Source organism: Ctenopharyngodon idella, chromosome 4 (genome assembly GCF_019924925.1).
Source record: "Ctenopharyngodon idella isolate HZGC_01 chromosome 4, HZGC01, whole genome shotgun sequence".
NCBI classification, from domain to species: Eukaryota; Metazoa; Chordata; class Actinopteri; order Cypriniformes; family Xenocyprididae; genus Ctenopharyngodon; species Ctenopharyngodon idella.
This window is the reverse complement of record NC_067223.1, coordinates 7,302,282-7,322,725: the sequence shown is the minus strand read 5'-3', so window position 1 is coordinate 7,322,725 and position 20,444 is coordinate 7,302,282. Positions and strand designations below refer to the sequence as shown.

The 20,444-nt window shown below is 37.7% G+C and overlaps 1 protein-coding gene across 2 annotated transcripts; it reads left to right on the top strand.

Annotated features, from left to right (window-relative positions):
• The first annotated feature begins 13,032 nt into the window (after window positions 1-13,032).
• On the top strand, window positions 13,033-20,413 carry recql (RecQ helicase-like). Of its 2 annotated transcripts, XM_051891174.1 has the most exons (16): window positions 13,033-13,304; window positions 13,808-13,858; window positions 14,285-14,503; window positions 14,679-14,858; window positions 14,958-15,064; window positions 15,135-15,333; window positions 15,410-15,576; window positions 15,667-15,742; window positions 16,126-16,274; window positions 16,371-16,488; window positions 16,837-16,975; window positions 17,324-17,415; window positions 17,523-17,739; window positions 17,817-17,946; window positions 19,185-19,324; window positions 19,693-19,940. In XM_051891174.1, the coding sequence occupies exons 2-15, from the start codon at window positions 13,843-13,845 to the stop codon at window positions 19,299-19,301; spliced, it is 1,926 nt and encodes a 641-aa protein (XP_051747134.1). In that variant the 5' UTR covers window positions 13,033-13,304; window positions 13,808-13,842; the 3' UTR covers window positions 19,302-19,324; window positions 19,693-19,940. The 2 variants fall into 2 exon arrangements, with proteins under 2 accessions (XP_051747134.1, XP_051747133.1); XM_051891173.1 differs by lacking the exon at window positions 19,185-19,324 and having other exon boundaries at window positions 19,693-20,413.
• The last annotated feature ends 31 nt before the right edge of the window (window positions 20,414-20,444 follow it).

Below are 20,444 nucleotides of genomic sequence, written 5' to 3'. Positions count from 1 at the left end.
TATGTCCATGATAAATAAAGGAAAAGTATTTAAAAAAAAATTCTAAATTAAAGCCATTAAAAATGTTTACTCTTTGTATTCATGTTGGTTTCATTTGAATTTAAAACATTTTATATCATTAAAAAAGTTTCAATTTACTGACTCTAAAAAGTCATGAGGTGTAATCAAGTAAAAAATAATATATATATATATATATATATATATTTTTTTTTTTTTTTTTTTTTATATGAATTTTCAATTCATGAATACCATTACCATTTTCTTAATAATGTTTTTGTTGTTGTGTTGGTTGTTGGACCACAACATTTTTTTCAAATGTAAATTTCTTCATCATGCTATTACGACTCATTGTATCACTTTGCCATTTTTTTTATATATATATATAAATATATGTATGCATTACTCAGAGTGTGTGATCCTGTTTTAAAGGGTTAGTTCACCCAAAAATGAAAATTTTGTCATTAATTACTCACCTTCATGTCGTTTCACACCCATAAGACCTTCGTTCATCTTCAGGACACAAATTAAGATATTTTTGATAAAATCCGATGGCTCAGTGAGGCCTGCATCGCCAGCAATAACACTACCCTTTTCAATGCCCAGAAAGCACTAAAAACATATTTAAAACAGTTCATGTGACTACAGTGGTTCAACCTTAATATTATGAAGTGACGAGAATACTTTTTGTGCACCAAAAATAACAAAATGGCGACTTTATTCAACAATATCTAGTGATGGGTGATTTCAAAACACTGCTTCATGAAGCTTCGAAGCTTTACGAATATTTTGTTGTACCACTGTACTCACATGAACTGTTTTAAATATGTCTTTAGTAGCTTTATGGGCATTGAAAAGGGACTATTATTGCTGGCGATGCAGGCCTTACTGAGCCATCGGATTTTATCAAAAATATCTTAATTTGTGTTCCGAAGATGAACGAAGGTCTTACGGGTGTGGAACGACATGAGGGTGAGTAATTAATGACAGAATTTTCATTTTTGGGTGAACTAACCCTTTAAAAATTGTTGCAAGATTGTTCCAAGCCATTTAGGATAATCCAGATGCAACAAAGCCAGTTGCTAAGACACTGGCAGAATAATGCTTTGTCAGATGAATGGTATAGAGAGAAAAGCAGCTTCTAGCTATCTAATGGCTCTGAGTGATATAGTTGTTGCCCTTCGTTTGTAGAGACATAACCTAACAAACCTAAGAATGAAATAGGAAAAATAATCAGTGTCAAGTGTTATCAAGCTTTGAACCTAAATTCAGCAATCCTAGAATGTGCATGAAAGACTTTGAAATATGCATCCTAGAATCATATGAAATCCTAAGTAAATGTCTTTAGTGAATAAGATCTAGCCATTCTGCCAGGTATTGTTAGCTTAAAAGCTGTGGCACAAAAGCTGGTGGTTCTGGGCTTATCCCATCTCAGCAGGACACCCGAACCCCCTGTGGGACTAACTCACTCTAGTCCTAAACTTCTTAGCCTGAGAGCCCACACTGGGCCGTTATACACCCATTCCATCAATCTGTCAAACCAGAACAGACACATGCAGTACAATAAGGCCTCCCTGCATCTCTGCTTTAATGTTCCCTCTTCACAATATGGTCCTTGCCACACTATATCAGTGGAGCTACTACCACCCCACTGAGCGATGTTGCTTGGGAAAAATAATTGTGGCAAATATCTCAACCTCTGCTCTCTGAGCCCATAATGTGGCATTATAGGAATATTGGGCCCAGGTCCAATAACATTTTGATTACCAAAAAAAAAAGAAAAAAAAAAAAAAGAACAAAGTTTAGGAAAGATTAGATTGTTGCCTTGTTCCCATATAAGCCACACTACTCAGGCAAATGCTTCTCAGGCAGCACTTGCACATAGTACCAACCAAAACTGCATAACAGTGATGATAAAGCTAATATTTAATTACTACAATACTTTCTTTTTTTTTTTTTTTGCTAGAATTTAAGTCAAAGATGAAAAAAAAATGGCCAAAAACCTACATTTATATTCAGACAGCCAACCACAACTCTCAAAATCCATTTTATCCTTCAGCTGAACCCGAAATATTCAACTGAAGGGACAGAAAATCTGTCATCATGTTATTCCACACCTGTATGACTTTCTTTCTTCTGCAGAACACAAAAAAAACATATTTTGAGGAATGTTGGTAACGTATCCAATTGGCAATGTAACCGATAATGAATGTTAGATTTATTCAAAATATCTTCTTTTATGTTCCCAAGTTCCAAGAAAAGGAAGTCATACAGTGTTGGAAAGACATGAGGGTGAGTAAATGATGACAGAATTTTTATTTTTAGGTAAATTATACCTTTAACAAACTAAAATAGAATTTAAAAAAAAGCTGGAAAACCACTGTTTTTAAGAATGTTATTAAAGGCTATCGCTATTAGCATGCTTGCTACATGAAAAAAAACATTGTTTAAAAGCATTTAGCTTTCAAAAATGACAAAAACTGATGAAATCTATGCATTCAACATCTCAAAAGAGATGTTAGCAGTGTTATTGAGTGTTTACAGATATGTGAACGCATGTATGACCGAGAGGCGCAGCTAATTGAGAGAGCGTACAGAGGCGAGAAACTGCGAACATCCAAACAATATCTGGACTCGGGCCTGTACTCACTCCTGGACAGGCTATTCACCCCATCTACAAGTAAAGAAGAAAAGAGAACTCCAAACTCTCTATAAAGCCCTTTCAATAGTGATTTGTTATTCTCCTCTTCTCCCCCCTTACCCTCCTAAACAGTCAAAAGAAGAAGAAAAAAATGTGGGATGGGGCTTTTGTGGGAGGAGGCTTGAATAAATTTTACATACTCAAGGCAGCGTACATAGTGATTGCCGCTTCCCCTAAAACTTTCTTTTCTCTCTTTCGCTCATTCGCTCCCCTTCTCTTTTTTTTTTTTAGAAAACACTTTCCTTGCTGAATGGGCACCTATTAGTGACTCCATTATGGAGGCAGAGCACTTCAATGGCTCCTGGCTGTGAGGCTGTATGGAAAAGCCTCAGGCTCAGCGTAGCCCACCCCGAACAGCGTCCCGCAGTCCACACTCACTGTATAGATAGGTAGACGCAGTGTGGAGTTGGTTGATGTGTGTGAATTGGGAGGGGTGGGGTGGGGGGTCTCTCATCCTCTTTTTTGTGATCTCCAGGTGCTTTGGGAGAAAGTGTGGCTTTGAAAGAGGGAGAGAAAAAGTAGAAAAAAAGTTAGAGGTTGTGCATTGTGCTGTGCTTTCCACACTAGTCACTTAAAACCAGAATGCAATGTTCAACATGCATTAGCTGATCTCCATAATAATCCCTCCCAACCCCGCTGTACACACTCACATACATTTCCCAGCCCCCAAATACACGTTTGACCTGAGGTAAATTATGCATGTTATGCACTGCACTGCACTGAAAGAAGCTAACTCCTAGGATACCAGTAGGTAATTAGTTGTCTGTAGACATAGTTTTTTGGATTCAACACAGCTCGTCAAGCTATTTCACAAAGAATTTAAAGGGATAGTTCACCCAAAAATGTTTACTCCCCCTCAAGTTGTTCCAAACCTGTATAAATTTCTTTGTTCTGCTGTACACAAAGGAAGATATTTGGAAGAATGTTTGTAACCAAGCAGATCTCGCCACCCATTGACTACCATATGGCGCTTTTCCACTGCATGGTACGGTTCGGGACTGCTCGATACGGCTCACTTTTTGGCGCTTTTCCACTGCATGGGACGGCTTGGTACGGAGCGGTACAGGCTCGCTTAAATAGTAACATCTCGGTTGAAGTTCCAAGCGTGCCGTACCGATAATAAATGTGATGCGGAAACACTGCAGATCACTGATTGGTCAGAGAGAATCATCACTACCAGCGTCATTGGATTTGAAACACGAGACACCAAACCCGCTAGATTTAAATAGTCAGTAACAGCCACCGCAGTATCATTTCTTTGCGAAAAAACTTGCTTTAAACGACCGTCACACGCAACTTGAAAAAAAAAAATGGCTGTATCGTGGTCAGTAGAGGAGGTGCAGACTCGTTGGTAGACGAGGAGCGGATCCACGGCAGTAGTGGCGGCGCAACTATAACGATCAGTCTATATTCCCACCCTCTTTGAAGCGGTACTAACTGCAATGGAAAAGCAAACTGAAAGTAAAGCGAGCTGAGCCGAGCCGAGTACCATGCAGTGGAAAACCGCCAATAGTAGGAAAAAAATACTATGGTAGTCAATGGTTGGCGAGATCTGCTTGGTTACAAACATTCTTCCAAATATCTTCCTTTGTGTTCAGCAGAACAAAGAAATTCATACAGGTTTTGAACAACTTGAGGGTGAGTAAATGATGACAGAATTTTAATTTTTGGGTGAACTATCCCTTTAATGTACTATTGTAGCTTGTTAATTAGGCATAGAGTCAATCCCAAAAATTAAAACTTAAGCTTTCATCTGTTTTTTTATTTGTTTATTTGTTTTTGTTTGTTTTTTTAGCTTTATCTCATTGAGCAAAATTGTATTTTAATTGTTTAAGAAATTTTAGTTAACAATAACAACACTGGAAAAGCCTTAAGAGATATTTGGTGACTTTCTGTAGGCTATACTCATCATTAACAGGTGGTCAAAAGTGACTATTATAAGTGATTCTTCATTTATTCACTCGACAGATTAATTAAAAAAACAGTTCACCTCTAAAATTTAATGTTCATTTTAAAATGCTACACAACATCTTGACATAAATACAAATTATGAATAATCACAATAGGCTTAAGTAAAAGTTTGACAAAGACAACTTATAAATAAACCAGCCAAACATCTACATGTTCTCCTCATCTCTTTACTCAGAACCTGATTGTGCTTACAGAATGAGTATCTCTACTAAATAATAATCCATCTATACGGCATCTGTGTTCTGCATCCCATGTCATATGGGCATGCCATGGAGAAAGCAGGACGGCATTTCTTTAGTGTGCCTGTGATGAAAGGGGAGTGCATTAGTGTTGTGTGTGAGTATGATCATGTTTTTGTGATTAGGGTAGTGTGATGGTGTGTGTGTTTGCTATAAAGGAATGGAGAGGGCTTCAGCTGGGTGAAAATGGAGGAAGGGGGGCTGTGTGTATGTTTTGGGGAAGTCTCTATGTGAGAGTTCAAATGGGCTTGTGTGTGTGTGTGTGTGTGTGTGTGTGTGTGTGGTTTAGGAGAGAGACTAGAGTTTAGAAAGAAAAGCTCTATGTTGAGTATGGAGTTATTGTTTAGCCATGCTTACCTCCACGGGGAACCATCTGCTCCCTGTCAATGCGTCACCTGCTCGTCTGAGCCGTCACCACGGAAACGGGGGGAGGAGGATTAGGAGAGGTTAGGCCTCTGAGGGGAGGGCCCATCCGGGAATATGGAGGAGGTTGCCCCGGGAAACATCTAAAAGGAACTTGAAAAATGTCACCCTCTGCTGGTTAAATTACATGCAGAGGTTATCGCCAGGCCCATACAGGCTGATGTGCACCAGGGGGCATTGCTTGTTGAAATACTGGGGTTGCATGATGTCACAGTTGCAACTCACATAATTACCAGGTGTTGACTGACAAGCACGTCTGTCTGTGATCGGAGTTTCCTAAAGGTGATATATTGGTGAGGACAAGCTAGGATAGACCATTAGACAGTACAAACAAATGTCTTTATGTTTGTGCATTTCAGGAGGTGTGTCACTGTGAGCAGCCTATCATATCACAGAGCTGTAATAAACAGACACGGCTCCTGTGCATTCAGACCAGAGTCAAAGCAAACAGTCTGAAGCTTACGTGGGAGAGACCACAATTCAACTACTGGATCAGCCTTATTACAAACACACACTAGATCCATTTCAACTGTCTGTCTGTCAATATAATGTCTCTTTCATTCTATCTGTCATTATAATTCTGGTCTACCTGTCTGTTGTTCTATCTACCAACCTGTCTGTCATTCTATCTATTGCGCTCTCTGGCTATATCTGTCTGTCTATCATTCTGTGTTCTTGCCAAACTGTCTATAATTTTATGTTCTGTCTGTCTATCTATTATTCTGTTCTGTCTATATTTTATGTTCCACCTGTTTGTTGTTCTATCTATCTACCAACCTGTCATTTTGTCTATCATTCTACCTGTCTGCCATTCTGTCATATCTTCTTGTTTCTATCTATCTATCTATCTATCTATCTATCTATCTGTCTGTCTGTCTGTCTGTCTGTCTACCTACCATATTTGTCCGTCCCTATCTTCCTTTAATCTATTGACATGGCACTAAACTATTAATTTAAATGTTACAAATTAAATACAAAATAGGATCTATTACCACAGAAATTCATTTAGACTCATCCATCAGTGTGTAAAAGGTAGCTATTCACACATGGTTTAAAAAAAATAGTAATAATACATTGTAAACCGTAATAAGTTGGCAAAACTCAAAAAATGTTAGGCAATCAGTTGCCTCAAAACTTTTAAGTTAAGAAATTCAAAGTTTAAGTAAGGCAGATTTTTATTTTGTACTCATACATTTTAATTTTTCTTAAAGGATTAGTTTACTTTCAAATGAAAATTACCCCAAGCTTTACTCACCCTCAAGCCATCCTATGTATATGACTTTCTTCTTTCTGATGAACACAATCTTAGATATTTTAAAAAATATCTTGATGCATCCGAGCTTTATAATGGCAGTGAACAGGGGTCATGAGTATTCCTTTTGTATTCAACTTACGAAGAAAGTGTAAAACTCTCGCAGTTCAAAACACTTTGTTCTGTGAACTTTAAAGAAAAAGAAACTGCTAAATACTCATAAAAATTAATTTGACTGAACTGATTTGTTTAATTTAAGTTCACAGTGTAGAGGTCTAAAGGACATCATATTGCCCTATAGATGTCCATTGTAAGTGGATTTCTGTCAACACATTTTGTGTCGTATGTTTTTGTTCTCACAAACTGAAAATTTTTAACAAAACAAAATTATTTTCTGTGATAATTGACAGCATGTCACAGATAATGTATAGAGGTCAAGTTGATTTTAACCCAGAGCATCCATTTATAGCTTACTAATCTAATATCAACACAGAAATGTCATTGCTCTGATACTGTTTAGATGTGGTTTAAGGATAAGGGTGTGAAACCACTACTGCCCAGTCAAACATGAACACTTACCTGGAGACAATCAGGGATCTGAGGGGACTGTTTGAGTGACAGGAGAAAGTGACTGCAGTGTGCTGAGAAAACATGCTTTTGTGTTTGCTCAAGAGAGGATAGAGTGCCGTCCCTGGCCACCAAGCCATGTTCAGCAGCCCACGTCCCTTCACTGCTGGGCTCGTCAGGTAGCTGTCACGCTGAGCACTCTCTAATACCCAGGGGAGTGTTTCGTCACTCATTCTGTGTGCTGATTATTACGCAGACTGACCACAGAAGTGCTGCTGTTTCCTGTTAACATTCACACCCTGAGGCTAGTAAACTCTGTGTCTTATCTCTCCTGCTGTCTCATGCCAACGTTGTAGGCATCACAACTGAATAGAACAGGGTCTTGAGTTCAGTCAACAAAAAGTTATACAAATTATTTTCAGTTTCTCAGTCTATTTTTGCTCCGCCAATGAAAATAAATAAAAGCCTCTGAGTAGAAGTAGTGTTTCATTCCTTGATGAATCAGTGTTTTTTATGAATGAATCAATGACTCATTTGAAAAGATTGTTGCTGAATTCAGAATAGCATACTACTCTTAGCATTTCTGCCATATCTTTATAGTAAAAGTAGTATGCTATTTCAAATTCAGACAGTCATTTGTTTCATGATGAATGAATTATTGTTTTTAAACAAATCAGTTAAGTGAATCAATGACTCACTTAAAAAGACGTGTGTATTTTTACATAAATTGTGGTTCTACCACACGTACATTTACTTACGTTTTCATACACACAATGTGGCTAAATTCAGAATAGCATACTAACACACTACTCTTGCTATTTCTTACAACAGTTAGTAATATTAATATCCTATTCCGAATTTAGCAAATCACTTGTTTCGCTGAAGAATGAACTAATGTTTTTAAACGAATCAGTTGAGTGAATCAATGACTCACTTAAAAAGATTGTGGCTGAATTCTGAATAACATACTAGCAGCCTGCTCTTGTTATTTCTTATAGTAAGATTGGTATGCTATTCTGAATTTAGCAAGTTACTTGTTTTGTTGATGAATGAATCAGTATTTTTCAATAAATTGGTTGAGTGAATGATTAAATGGCTCACTCATAAAGCTAGATGCTTGTTTCTTTCCTGAATGAATCAGAATTTTTAAACAAATCAGCTGACAGAATGATTAAATGACTCATTTATAAAGATAAATACTTGTTTTATTCCTTAATGAATCAGTGTTGTTGAATGAATCGGTTGATTCAATGACTAACTCATAAATTCACTTGTCGCCACCTATGCAATGATGTACCCTGCAGAAAGAGTCAGTGAAAAACAACTAATGCAGCCTCTCTGGAATAAATACAGACAAGCAGCGTGATACAAATAGTAAAAAGCACTGTATATCAGCACTGTTGAAGTGGCGCCAATCAAATTTAAGGAATGGAACAAGTTTTTACATCACTGTGTTTTCGTATAGTGGAGATTCAGAGGGTGCCAACACTCATTGGTGTTTCAGACAACTAAATAGAGCTCTGGAAAATGAAAGTAAATATAGTATTAGTATTTGGGGGGAAAATTTGTTTTAGATAAATATATTATGAACATTTCTGGGCAATTTTCCATTAATTTCCTTAGTTTGATAAGCTTTATCCAACAACATGTCGGTATGTGTCACGCTATTGCACAAAACCACTTGTGCCTGCAGAAAATGTCGTTGATTTTTTTTCCCTCTTAAAAGTTTTGTTCATCTTCATTAGCATTCCCTCTCTTCCTCTCTTCTGCGTGGCCCCTGGGTGAGCGTGATCCTGGGAGAGAGGCTGTCAGGGCCACGTGTAGTGGGGGGGCACCGCGCTGGGTGTAAAATTTGATTAAGCGGTGGGCGAGCGTGTCCGAGCGTGGCTGTTGTGTGGACCAGCTCGCGCGGCTGTGGGTTCCCAGCGTGCCGTTTGGAGGTTAAGTGCCGCAGAAAAGACTCTCATTATCCCGAGTGAGAACTGCCCATGTGGCTGCCCGCTCGACCCCCCGCTCTCTCTCTCTCTCTTTCCTTCTCTCCACGTCCCTCTCTGTCACTCCCTCACTCATTCATCCTTCCTTCTCGAGCTGCACTGCTGAAAGCCTCCAAAATGTTTCATTCACTCTCCCTTGACCCCTTTCGGCCCCCCTTTCCTCCGCTGTCTCTCTCTAGTCTTTATGTGTAAGAAAAGAACTTGTACAATAGCAGAGGAAGGGCCAGAGCAGATTCTTCAGCACCCCTGTGGACTCTGAGCCGAGGGCTGTGAGACAATCCACATGTGAAGCATGTGCAGAGGAGTTGTTCCTTGTCCATCAGTCAAAACAGAGTCCGCTCAGTTCCTCTAATAGTCTTCCTGTCATTGAAGTAAGTTACGAACACACAGATCTACTGTCCATTAAGACAATTATGACTATTACTGTTGATTTGAACCTCAAACCTCTAACTCTAAGTATTACATTTTGGCACTTGAGCATGAATGGTATCTCAAATTGTTGCAGAAAGTATTGTTATAACTTTATTACTTATCTAAAGGATCAGACTTACTTTTTTTAGACCATAAAATGAGTGAAAATTCCTAGCAACACTTTATAGGGTTCAATTTGTTAACATAATGATACTTAATGCATTCATTATCAAGGAACAACATTTTTTACAGCATTTAATAATCATCTAAATAATAATTTTATAATCTAAATTCATTTTCATTTTCATAAAATATGATTTATTGTTAATTTATGTGTGTTCATAATATATAAATGTAAATTTATACTGTAAATGAATTAGTACACTAGTACCGTTCAAAAGTGTTGGGTTGGTAAGGTTTTTAAAAGAAGTCTCTTATGCTTACTGAATTTATTTGATAAAAAATACAGTAAAAACTGTAAAATTGTGAAATATTATTACCATCAAAATAATAGTATAGTTGAATTATCAGAACCGTCACTCCAGTCTTCAGTGTCACCTGATCCTTCATTCTAATATAGTTATGCTGGTGTTCAAGAAACATTATTATTATTGCTGAAAACTGTTGTGCTGCTTAATATTTCCGTGGAAACAAAAAAAATACATATAAAGTTCAAAATTTAACAATGTGAATGTCTTCACTGTCACTTTTGATTAAAAATCATGTAACTGCCATGTAACTACTATGTAACTACTAAATGTGTAGGAACTGTATCTAAGCTTGACTTTAACATGCTTTTAACATGCTTTAACATGCACCCCCCCCCCCCCCCCCCCCCCCCATACACACACACACACACAAAACCCTAAGATAGGGATAGATTTTCATCTTGCGTATTTAAAGCCTGTAAAACTGGTTTTATCTTCCGACGTACTGCGCTGTCATTGAGAGTAAAGCTCAAATTCAGCGCACCAATGACAATTCATTTCATTTTTCATTTAACATTGCGGTTCAGATCATTAGACGGGGGATTTTTTTCTAAAGCAATGCTTAAATGTCACAGAGCACATCTGCTCAGGCCGAGGAACTTGTGAGAACAGATCCTCAGTGTTGGACCTCCACTGCCGCTCTCAATGCTGTTGTACATTCAGACGCCTCAACTATAGACACGCAATTGTCTGTTATTAATGACATTTGATTACACTGTACCCGAAAGTATATTTAATGGAAAAATAAGTGTTGCATTGACTGCATGTAACAGCTGGGCCTTGAGCTGAAAACACTGAAGTGGCCAGAAAGGGATACAGGGGTCTTAGTCTCTCAAAAGGAAAGCATATTGCTGGATTTTTATTAAAGCGCTGCCCTTTAAAGCAAGTTTGAAGAAGGAAAGTTGCTTTGTTCACTTATGGCTCATGAAAATGTCTTAAAGGCATTTGTGTGATGCATATGGAACACATCTTGCCTGAATCATCGGTGCTCTTGAAAGCAGGTAATCCAGTCCAGAGTGCTTCTACAAGAAAAGGGCAAAAGCCAGACATTACTGTAAAGTTTGCTGAAACATTAAACAAGCAATAATGAACAGATGTAAAACTACATTTTATACCTAAATGTATACCTAAATATTGTTATTTGTTTTTGCCTAGATATAAATGTATAAAAAATGCAACCCAATTCCCACATGGAATTAATAATGTACATATTTATATAGTTTGTTACATTTCATTTATGTTGACTGCATTATCATGTAAATGGAACAGGGAGCGGAAATACCCTCTTAAAAAGCAGAACTGAGGGAAGAACTAATTTTAAGAAGAGATGTTTTTTCAGGGTCTGTGGATCAGGACAAGCATATGAAACTATTTCTTGGTTTATAGCAGCCTCTTGTGGAGATTGTTGTCATTGCAGCTAAATACATTTTTATCAACAAAAATGTGAAAGAATTAAATGTTTAAAACTGATAGTTCAAACAAGTGAAGAAAACAATGTAAATATTACAAATTATGGAAAAATTGTGAAAATATTATTAAATTGCACCTGTTCAGACTTCTGTTCCAGCACTCCTGCGACACTTTTAGGACAAACAGTATGGAAGACGGATGGATGATTAATTGTGTTAGTAAAACACAGTGGCATGACTTAATTACAGTTTTTCCTCAGTTGCTTCGACTGTAAACTGCGACTGTAATTGCTACATTTGTTTTATGGACATTACTGCAAAATGCAGTAATTCACCCAAAACATTTTTTTTTTTAATGTAATTTTTTTCTACCCTTTTTTGATGCTGACTGCTCATTATACTATGCATGAATGTCAGTTTTGTCTAGCTGAATTGTGTATCACATCACACTGAGCTTTTAGATACAAAACCACAGTGAAGGTTTACTGGGATAGAATATGCACATTTGTATGACTAACAGATTTTGATAACTGTTTTTGTTTAGAAGTTGTAAAGAGACTGACCGTTTCACTAAGAATCAACTCATCGTTTTTGCACATTTAGTTATTGTGCAAACTGTAGAAAACTGTACTTACTATTTTGCACACATGTGCCAAAACACATGCAGTTTGCTTAAACGAATAAGAAAATTAATATATGGTCTGATATGAACAGGAAACTCATTGTTCAGAGTTCTGAAGCTATTGTTTTAAGAGAGAAATCTTATTCAAGAATTCAGCCAAAGTGAATGAAAAAAACTGCAATATTCAGCCAGACCCTATTGACTGACCTTAACTGCAATGGGGGGCAGATATACTGTGTGTTTTTAGCTCAAAAACAGCTAGATGGAGCAAGTAAATGTTTATAAAAAGGGCTTATGGCACAAGACACTGAAAAAGTTCAGATGTATTAAAGGGTTTACGTATGTTATTATAAGCCTTACTTTAAAGTTAATGAGGATGATTATGACACTCTTGCTCACTCTAGTCCAGTTTTCAAAACTAGCAAATAGTGGAAGACCAATGATAACATGATTGAAGCTGCTTTAGCAAGCAGTGCTATTATCACCACATGATAAGGGTCAAACCAGTGGAAATTGTGAGAATTCTGTATCCACTGCATCCACTGTTTGACATTGTTGGTAAACCAATTAAATAAACTTGTGAGCATGTAAAAAGAGTGTTGAAGTGTGTGTAGTGTTTTCAGTGTTGCCAATTGTTTTTTAGCTAAAACTGGTAGCTAAATGTCTATATATAACATCATAATGGCAAATTCATTGATCTATATAAATATGAATATAGATCAGTGGGCAAAATAAGAAGCTAGATAAGGTTTGTCCAAGAAGTTGCTAGATTTGTCCCTAAACTTTTGAAAAGAGTCTCAAAAGGGGCGGGGAAGTCACTAAATCTAGTGACAAAATCGCTAAATTAGCAACACTGAATGTTTTTAGCATTTTAATGTCTACAGTCCGCAGCACCAAACATTTTATTGACTTTTATTATGAAAAATTAAATCTACTTCCTGGTCTCCAATGTTTAGCAATGTTGAGGGTGTGTATAATTTGTAATACATTTATTACATTAAACCATTGCACTACCCCCGTAAATAAATACATTTATTTAATCAGTATTTGTGATACGGCAACAGTAGGTTTATTTTTCTATTGCACAAGACTCTTGTCTCGTCTGGACTCGCATTTCCATGTCCGTGATTGGTCAGTTTCCCGATTAATGGTCGCGTGGGGCAACGAGGACTTCATCTGGAGCAAACAAGAGAAAGTGAAAGGAGGCAGCAGACTTATGATAAATCAGGGGTGAGTTAGCAGAAATGCGTTTTCATATAGTGGATGTGTTATTCATAAATGTTGAACGTGGCGCACTTTTGAACACGTTTTTGCTCGAGTCGTACAAAAAATGGCATGTGTATTTCATTGCTCAGATCTATTATCTAATACAACACTTATAATCCTACAAGCATCATGCAAAAACGTTAAATAATAAAGATGGTATGTGTATGAAAATGGTTGTCAGGTCTAATTGTCTAATAATTTGATGAAATGATGCATCTATGATTACAAAAAAAAAAAAAAGGTTTCCCAGTAAAACACATCCTTAAAACAGGCTACATTTATTTGAAAAGCAAAATTGCAAGACACCTCACTAAATTTGGTTTGTTTATGCTTTTAAACAAGAATGAAAATTTGCCAGTGAAGAAAAATAAACTTAATTCAAGATATATTCTCGGAAAACAATTTATTTTTATTTAGATTTTTTACTGACAAACTATGCAAACATACTAACTAACCCTCTCTTACAGTCATTCTAATCTGTGCCTTTGAAGAACTGCATAAAATGGCAAATAATATCGGTGAGTGTCTCATGTCTTCTGCATCATATACTCTCAAATATAAATATATATGTAGTTATACAGCATGTACACACACTTGGTTATTTGTTCACTTGTAAAAGTTAATGTGATGTAAATATAAACATCTTTTTTTAAGTGAAAAGTGTGCATGTGAGTGGACGAATTAGACTGTCAGGATGTGTCTTAATATTCCCTTGAGAAATGAGGCAGCTAAACATACTGGTGTGACTTTCATCATTATATCTCTCTGTGAAGCTCGGCTCATTAGAGGTGCAGACGTGAGAGACACTGGGAATTCTACAGCAGTCCTACCTGGAATCTCAAGGGAATACTGCTCAGGGCTTGTGTAGAAAATGAGTGCATGGACGAGTGTACACTCTCACTAATAAATGCGTACAAGACTAAAGAAAGTCCTCTTCTTTGCAGACGATGCTCAAGCGGAACTGGACTCAGTGGAGGCAGAGTTGGAGGTGGTGGAACTGCAGATCTCTGAGCTGCTGGAGAAACAGACAAAGCTGAACTCCAGGAAAAACAAACTCCTGAAGATCCTGGAGGGAGCCTGCAGCTCGGCCCAGCCCTCCGGATCCAGCAAAGCTCCCAAACCCTCATTCAGCAAACAGGACCTACAGCACTATGAGGAGTCAGGTATCGCTCATTTTCAGATAAATTATTTATTATAGTGCTTTTCACAATACATAATGTTCTTTAAACTAAAAGTGACTGTTGCAAAGAAAAATCTAGGATGTGTTAATTTAATCAAAGTCCGTCTAGCCATATAGTATTTAATGTTAAAAGCTTTATGTTGTTGTTCTGTCACCAGATTTCTCATGGTCTAAAGAAGTTCATGCGAAGCTGTGTAGCGTGTTCCAGCTTTCCAAATTTCGTCCCCTGCAACAGGCGGCCATCAACCTTAGCATGTCAGGGAAAGACCTTTTCCTGGTAATGCCCACTGGAAGAGGAAAAAGCCTGTGTTACCAACTTCCAGCTCTCTGCTCTAAGGGTTCGTGCTTTCATTAACATATTTAGGTAGATGAAGAACATATTTTCAGTACTCTGATGTGAATTCGAGTGCATGTCTTTGTGTGGTCGCATTTATCAGGTTTTACGTTAGTTATCGCCCCGCTTGTGTCTTTGATGGAGGATCAGCTGATGTATCTGAAGTCCATTAATGTCTCGGCGGTAACCCTCAATGCTTCCAGTACAAAGGTACAGTATGACAGATGTACTAGACAGTTTTGTGTCATGTTCAGGTGCTGATATTCATGTGCATCTGCAGGAGGACTCTAAGCAGATCCTGGCAGGGATGATAGATAAAAACAGCCCCTTCAAGTTGCTCTATGTAACCCCAGAGAAAATTGCCAAGAGCAAACTACTGATGTCCAAACTTGAAAAGGCCTACAACATGGGTCTGCTGGCACGCATTGCTGTGGATGAAGTTCACTGCTGCAGTCAGTGGGGGCATGACTTCAGACCAGGTGAGATTTTTGTTTCATCCAGGCTGAGTAAACCTTCTAACCCTTGAGTGAATTTGTACCTAATCCCTTTTCTTAGATTACAAGCTCCTGGGTATCCTAAAGCGCCAGTTTCCCAACGTCCCATTGGTCGGACTGACAGCCACCGCAACCAGCAATGTTCTTAAAGATTGCCAGAAGATACTATGTGTTCAGGAACCCATCACTCTGACAGCACCGTTCAACAGACCAAACCTTTACTATGAGGTATGCAAATCATTGATTCTTCTCATAATGTCACCGCTAGAAGATTGCTGAATAAGCAGATTTGAGTAATTTGTCATCTCACTTCTACAGGTTCGTTTCAAAGATAACGAAGACTGTACGGACCAAATTGCAGCATTGATCAGGGGAAGATACAAAAACCAGTCAGGTTAATCAATTCAATTGCTATGAAGAGTAAAAGGCCCTTCACACCAAGGATTCAAAGTTTTAATAATTGTTCTAATTCTATGAGCTGTATTGATAATGACACAGAGGAAAAATCACTTTCAAAACCATTTTTTTTTTTTTTCCCGGTTGATGAACAATATAAACATTGACAGCCAGTAAGAATCCACCCGAGATTGAGAATTTAAAGTGACAGTCGACATAACTGTGTGCTTAGAATAAACAGAATGTTATTGTGCGTCGGTGTAGATGCTAATATAGTTATCTTTATAGTTATTCTTGGTGTGAACAGGACTTTATGCTCTGCAAATCGTTCACTATTTATTTGAAAACCACTTAAATAAAATAAATATTTTATATTTGCAGGGATCGTGTATGTGTTCTCCCAAAAGGATGCAGAAGTTGTGGCTACAGACCTGCAGAAGAGGGATATTCTTGCTCAGCCATACCATGCCAACATGGAGCCTTCAGATAAGTCTCTGGTGCATCAACGGTGGTCCTCCAAGAAGATCCAGGTTATACCTACAGATTTGCTGTTGTTGTTGCCTGTTGTTTTTTTTTATTTTTTTTATAATGTGCCCTCATGTTATCTTCTTTTTGTATCTTTGCAGGTGGTCGTTGCCACTGTGGCTTTTGGAATGGGCATTGACAAGGCTGATGTGCGATTTGTTATCCATCACACCATCAGCAAATCTATTGAAAATTATTATCAGGAGAGTGGACGTGCAGGTAGGCATCATGAAATTCATTGTCTATTTTCTGAATGTTTTTTTATTGATCTTACTGTAAATAAGTCATCCATGCAATACTTTTTGTGGTAACGTATGCCAGACTTTTAGTCTACTTAAATCCCACACCATTCTTACAGTCGACTGAAATATTACATTTAGATCCACCTCCATGCAGTCAACAACCGATGGATGCCAATGAAGTCCATGCATTACATTTTTTTTTTTCATTTTTGATTAGGTTTCACTCAGATGTATGTCACAGTACGGAATAAAATATCTGTGGCTACTTACGGTTACATAATGTCTGTACTCTGTAATTTTTTTTAAATTTATTTATTTTTTCCAGGAAGGGATGATGGCCCAGCAGATTGTATTGTGTTCTTTGGGTTTATGGACATCTTCAGAATAAGCACAATGGTTGTGATGGAGAACACTGGGCAGCAGAAGCTACAGAACATGGTGGGATATTGTCAAAATGTGGACAGGTGAGTCAAACTATGCAGGATATGCAGAATACCAATGACTTGGGTCCTGGTTTTGGTTTCTAAATTTTGATTTTTCAGTTTGTGGAACATTGATCTGTTTTTCTCTTCTTTTCAGTGTTACTCTATATGCTTTATAGTGATGGAAAGATCAGATTATTTTACTCTTTTGTTTCATCTCGTTCAGTAAAATGCAACACAAATGACTGTCTGAGTCTTTCGTTCTATGTCATGTGACAGACACAATGAACGACCCATTACTATTGCCTTAGAGTTGAACTACTGTGTATGTGGCCTGTTAAATCAGTGCCTGTGATTGTTTTAAGACAAGACTCTTGTTTGTATGCATAGGTGTCGTCGTGCTATGATGGCCATTCATTTTGACGAAGTTTGGAATGATGAAGAGTGCAACGAAATGTGCGATGTCTGTCGGCACGGCAACGGTGAGCGTTTCTTACCTAAAGTTGCGTTTACATTTACCATTGCTTGGTGAATTTTTGCTGTCAAAATCAGGTCATTTATGCAATGGTGTTGATTGTTCTTTTTTCAGACTACATCACAATGGATATCACCCAGCATGCTCGAGATGTTGTTGAGATAGTAGAAATGGCTGGCTCTATGGATGAAAAACTGACCCCTCTGAAAGTCTGCGAGGCTTGGATGGGAAAAGGGCCCGCTAAGCGGCGCAAAATGATAAAGGTCACGTCCTTATCACGCTTGGAGGTGGAGTCCATTATCATCCACCTTCTGTTGCATGGCTACTTCAGGTACTTTGACAGATTATGAACTATTTCCTTTCCAGTTTTAGATTTATTCTCTAACTCTTTTCTCTTTCATACACAAGTGAGGACTTTAGCTTCACTCCCTACACAACCCACTTCTACTTAAAGTTGGGCCGTAAGGCAGCTCTCTTGAAGAACGGCGGTCACTCAATCACTATGAAGATGAGAAGGAGAGCGGTGTCACACGCCACTGTAAGACAGTCAACAAAATCAGCAGACATTTTTCATATTTCATGTGCAAGTGGTGTTTTTCTTCTAGCAAATTCTAGATTTAAACTTTTTCTAATAGTTGTTTGATTAATACTTTCCTGAACCTCTTTCAATGGTGATGATTGGCCAGATTCAATAGAAATATCTCCTCTAATTCTTTTGTCACATGGTAATACAAATATTTATTGTATTTGCTCCATTTCAATTAGACTTAATTTAGTGTTGTGTATAAAAAAAATCAGATTATATTTATTGAATCTGGCCTTTGGTCTCTGTTCTGTAGTATTTACTGATCTTTTTTTGTTTATCTATTTTATTGTACCTCTTCCAGTCTTATTGTGTTTCAGGTAGATGCCATCAGAGTGTTTGAGGGGAGCATCACAGTTCACTTAGTTAAAATACTTTTTAACCCAGTAACACATTCATAAAGCGTTCGCTTAGTAATTATTATTATTTTTTTTTTAAAGATTAAATGTGCGTTTTTTTTTTTTTTTTTTTTTTTTTTTTTAGCTTTTATTACTATAAGAAAGTAGCTTGACAGGAAATGAAGTTTGAGAGAGAGGGGGGGATGGGATCAAGACAGGTCCATGAGCCGGTACTCAAACTCGGGACGCCCGAAGTGCAACTGTGCCATATGTCGACGCACTGCCCATGAAGCTATTGGCGCCGACGTAATTTTAACACCAAACTACAGATAGTTAATTAAATTAAGCAAAACGTTTCCATGCAATTCGTCGGTACAACAAAAACAAACCAAGTTTGTTTAAACATGTTTTGTTGAACCAACAAGTCTTTCTCTTTACTGAAAAACACAAAACATGGTGGTTTGTGATTTCTGTGCCTTGTCAAAAAGAAAATTGTTTTGGAAAAGTGAGGGATTTCAGAAGATCAATGTGGCCCAGTTGAAGCAAAACCAAACTGGACTTTCTCTTAGTTTAAATGGCTCACACAGATTATGAATTTAACACCCTCTAAACAACCCTGTCCCAGCAGTCATGTGGAATTGGATCGTCTACAAACAATGGCCCAACAATAATACAAGCATTTTCCCATCTCGAGTGAAACCTCTTCAGTTGGAGGTGTCACTTCCGCTACATGATCACCTCATTGAACATGCAGTAACCCCTCTTATTTCTTGTGTTCCTACAGTTTATAGTGACCACTCATCCAAATGACTTTTAAGACCCCAACAGGTAAAGAGCTGTTGTGCCGCCCCACAGGTAAAGAAAGTGTCAGAAAGTGCTGGGAAGAAAAGTAGTGCCAAAGTAGAAGGAAAAAGACCGGCTGACAGTGACAACAAAAAATCAGTGGCCAAGAAAGTCAAGACTCTTCTCTAGTCCGTAAGGAGAAGAAAGAAAAAGTACAGTTCATTTACTCCATACTCACAAAAGCATGTAGACATTGCCTAAGAAACATTTAAACGTTTAATGAGGGGAACATCTACCACTTTCTTTTTTTTCCTGCTTGTGCTCTTGTTTATACAAGTTAGTCACTTATCATGATGTTTATTGTACCCCCGAGTTTACATCAAACCTTATTTATCATTTCTCTGCTATGAAATATTCTTAATATTTTCCATTTCTTGTAGTTTTGATTTGCATGGTGTTTTGTAGAGATAATAAAAATCAAAATTGAAGCTAACCATAGCCGTTAACCTTACTATAGCTCTGCATTCGTCTTAAAGACAGATGTACTAATTATAAAAACTAATTTCTTCTCTTTTCTCAGGATGTTCAAGCAGTTGATACACAAGAGGAAGCAGAGACAGCATTGATTGATGTCTCCAACATTGAGAGACATAACAAAACTAAAATTTATAAGAATCACCAAAATATAGAGAAAAGACTTGCTCAAAACCACATTGAAAGTCTTGCTTCAGAAGCAAGTGAGTATGTAAAGCCAACCTCCGTATTTGAGGTTGATGTTGAGGTCAACCTCGTACAAGAACAGAATTGTGCTTGTGAACAAGAAAAGGGTCTTAAAAATGCCCCTGAACAGCAATCTTCTTCACCGAAAAGGAGGCGAAAACAACCACTAACTCAGAACTGTGCTGCTAATGCTAACCAAGCGAAAGCAGATCTGGTTAGCACCCCTTCTGAGGTGTCTATCATCTCTGCAGCTGCCGTGGAGGAACTACACCATCTGCGCAGTTACTATAGCAAACAGTTAAGAAGAATCAACTACATTTCCCAAGAGCACTTGCAAAGCTCCCAGCCTGGGATGCTGACATGTATGAGGGAGCCCTTCAAAAGCCTTCGTTTCCCTTCAAGGACGACCATAGCCAGAGGTGCCAGGAATTTATGGACTCGTGTTAGTATGAGGAGAAAGCTCATACAGTGAATTATGTTTCTTTCTGATTTCTGTTGTGTAAGCCTGACCTACATTTTTCAGTTGTTTGAAGATGTAAATAATCTTTTTGTTAAATAAACTTATTTGGATGGTTCTGTAACTGCTGTGGTGGTAATTAACGAGGCAAAATC

Coding starts and splice junctions, on each gene's coding strand:
- recql (XM_051891173.1), top strand. Junction 15,065..15,134: donor TCAATGCTTCCAGTACAAAG/GTACAGTATGAC, acceptor GTGCATCTGCAG/GAGGACTCTAAGCAGATCCT. Junction 17,416..17,522: donor TGTCTGTCGGCACGGCAACG/GTGAGCGTTTCT, acceptor TTCTTTTTTCAG/ACTACATCACAATGGATATC.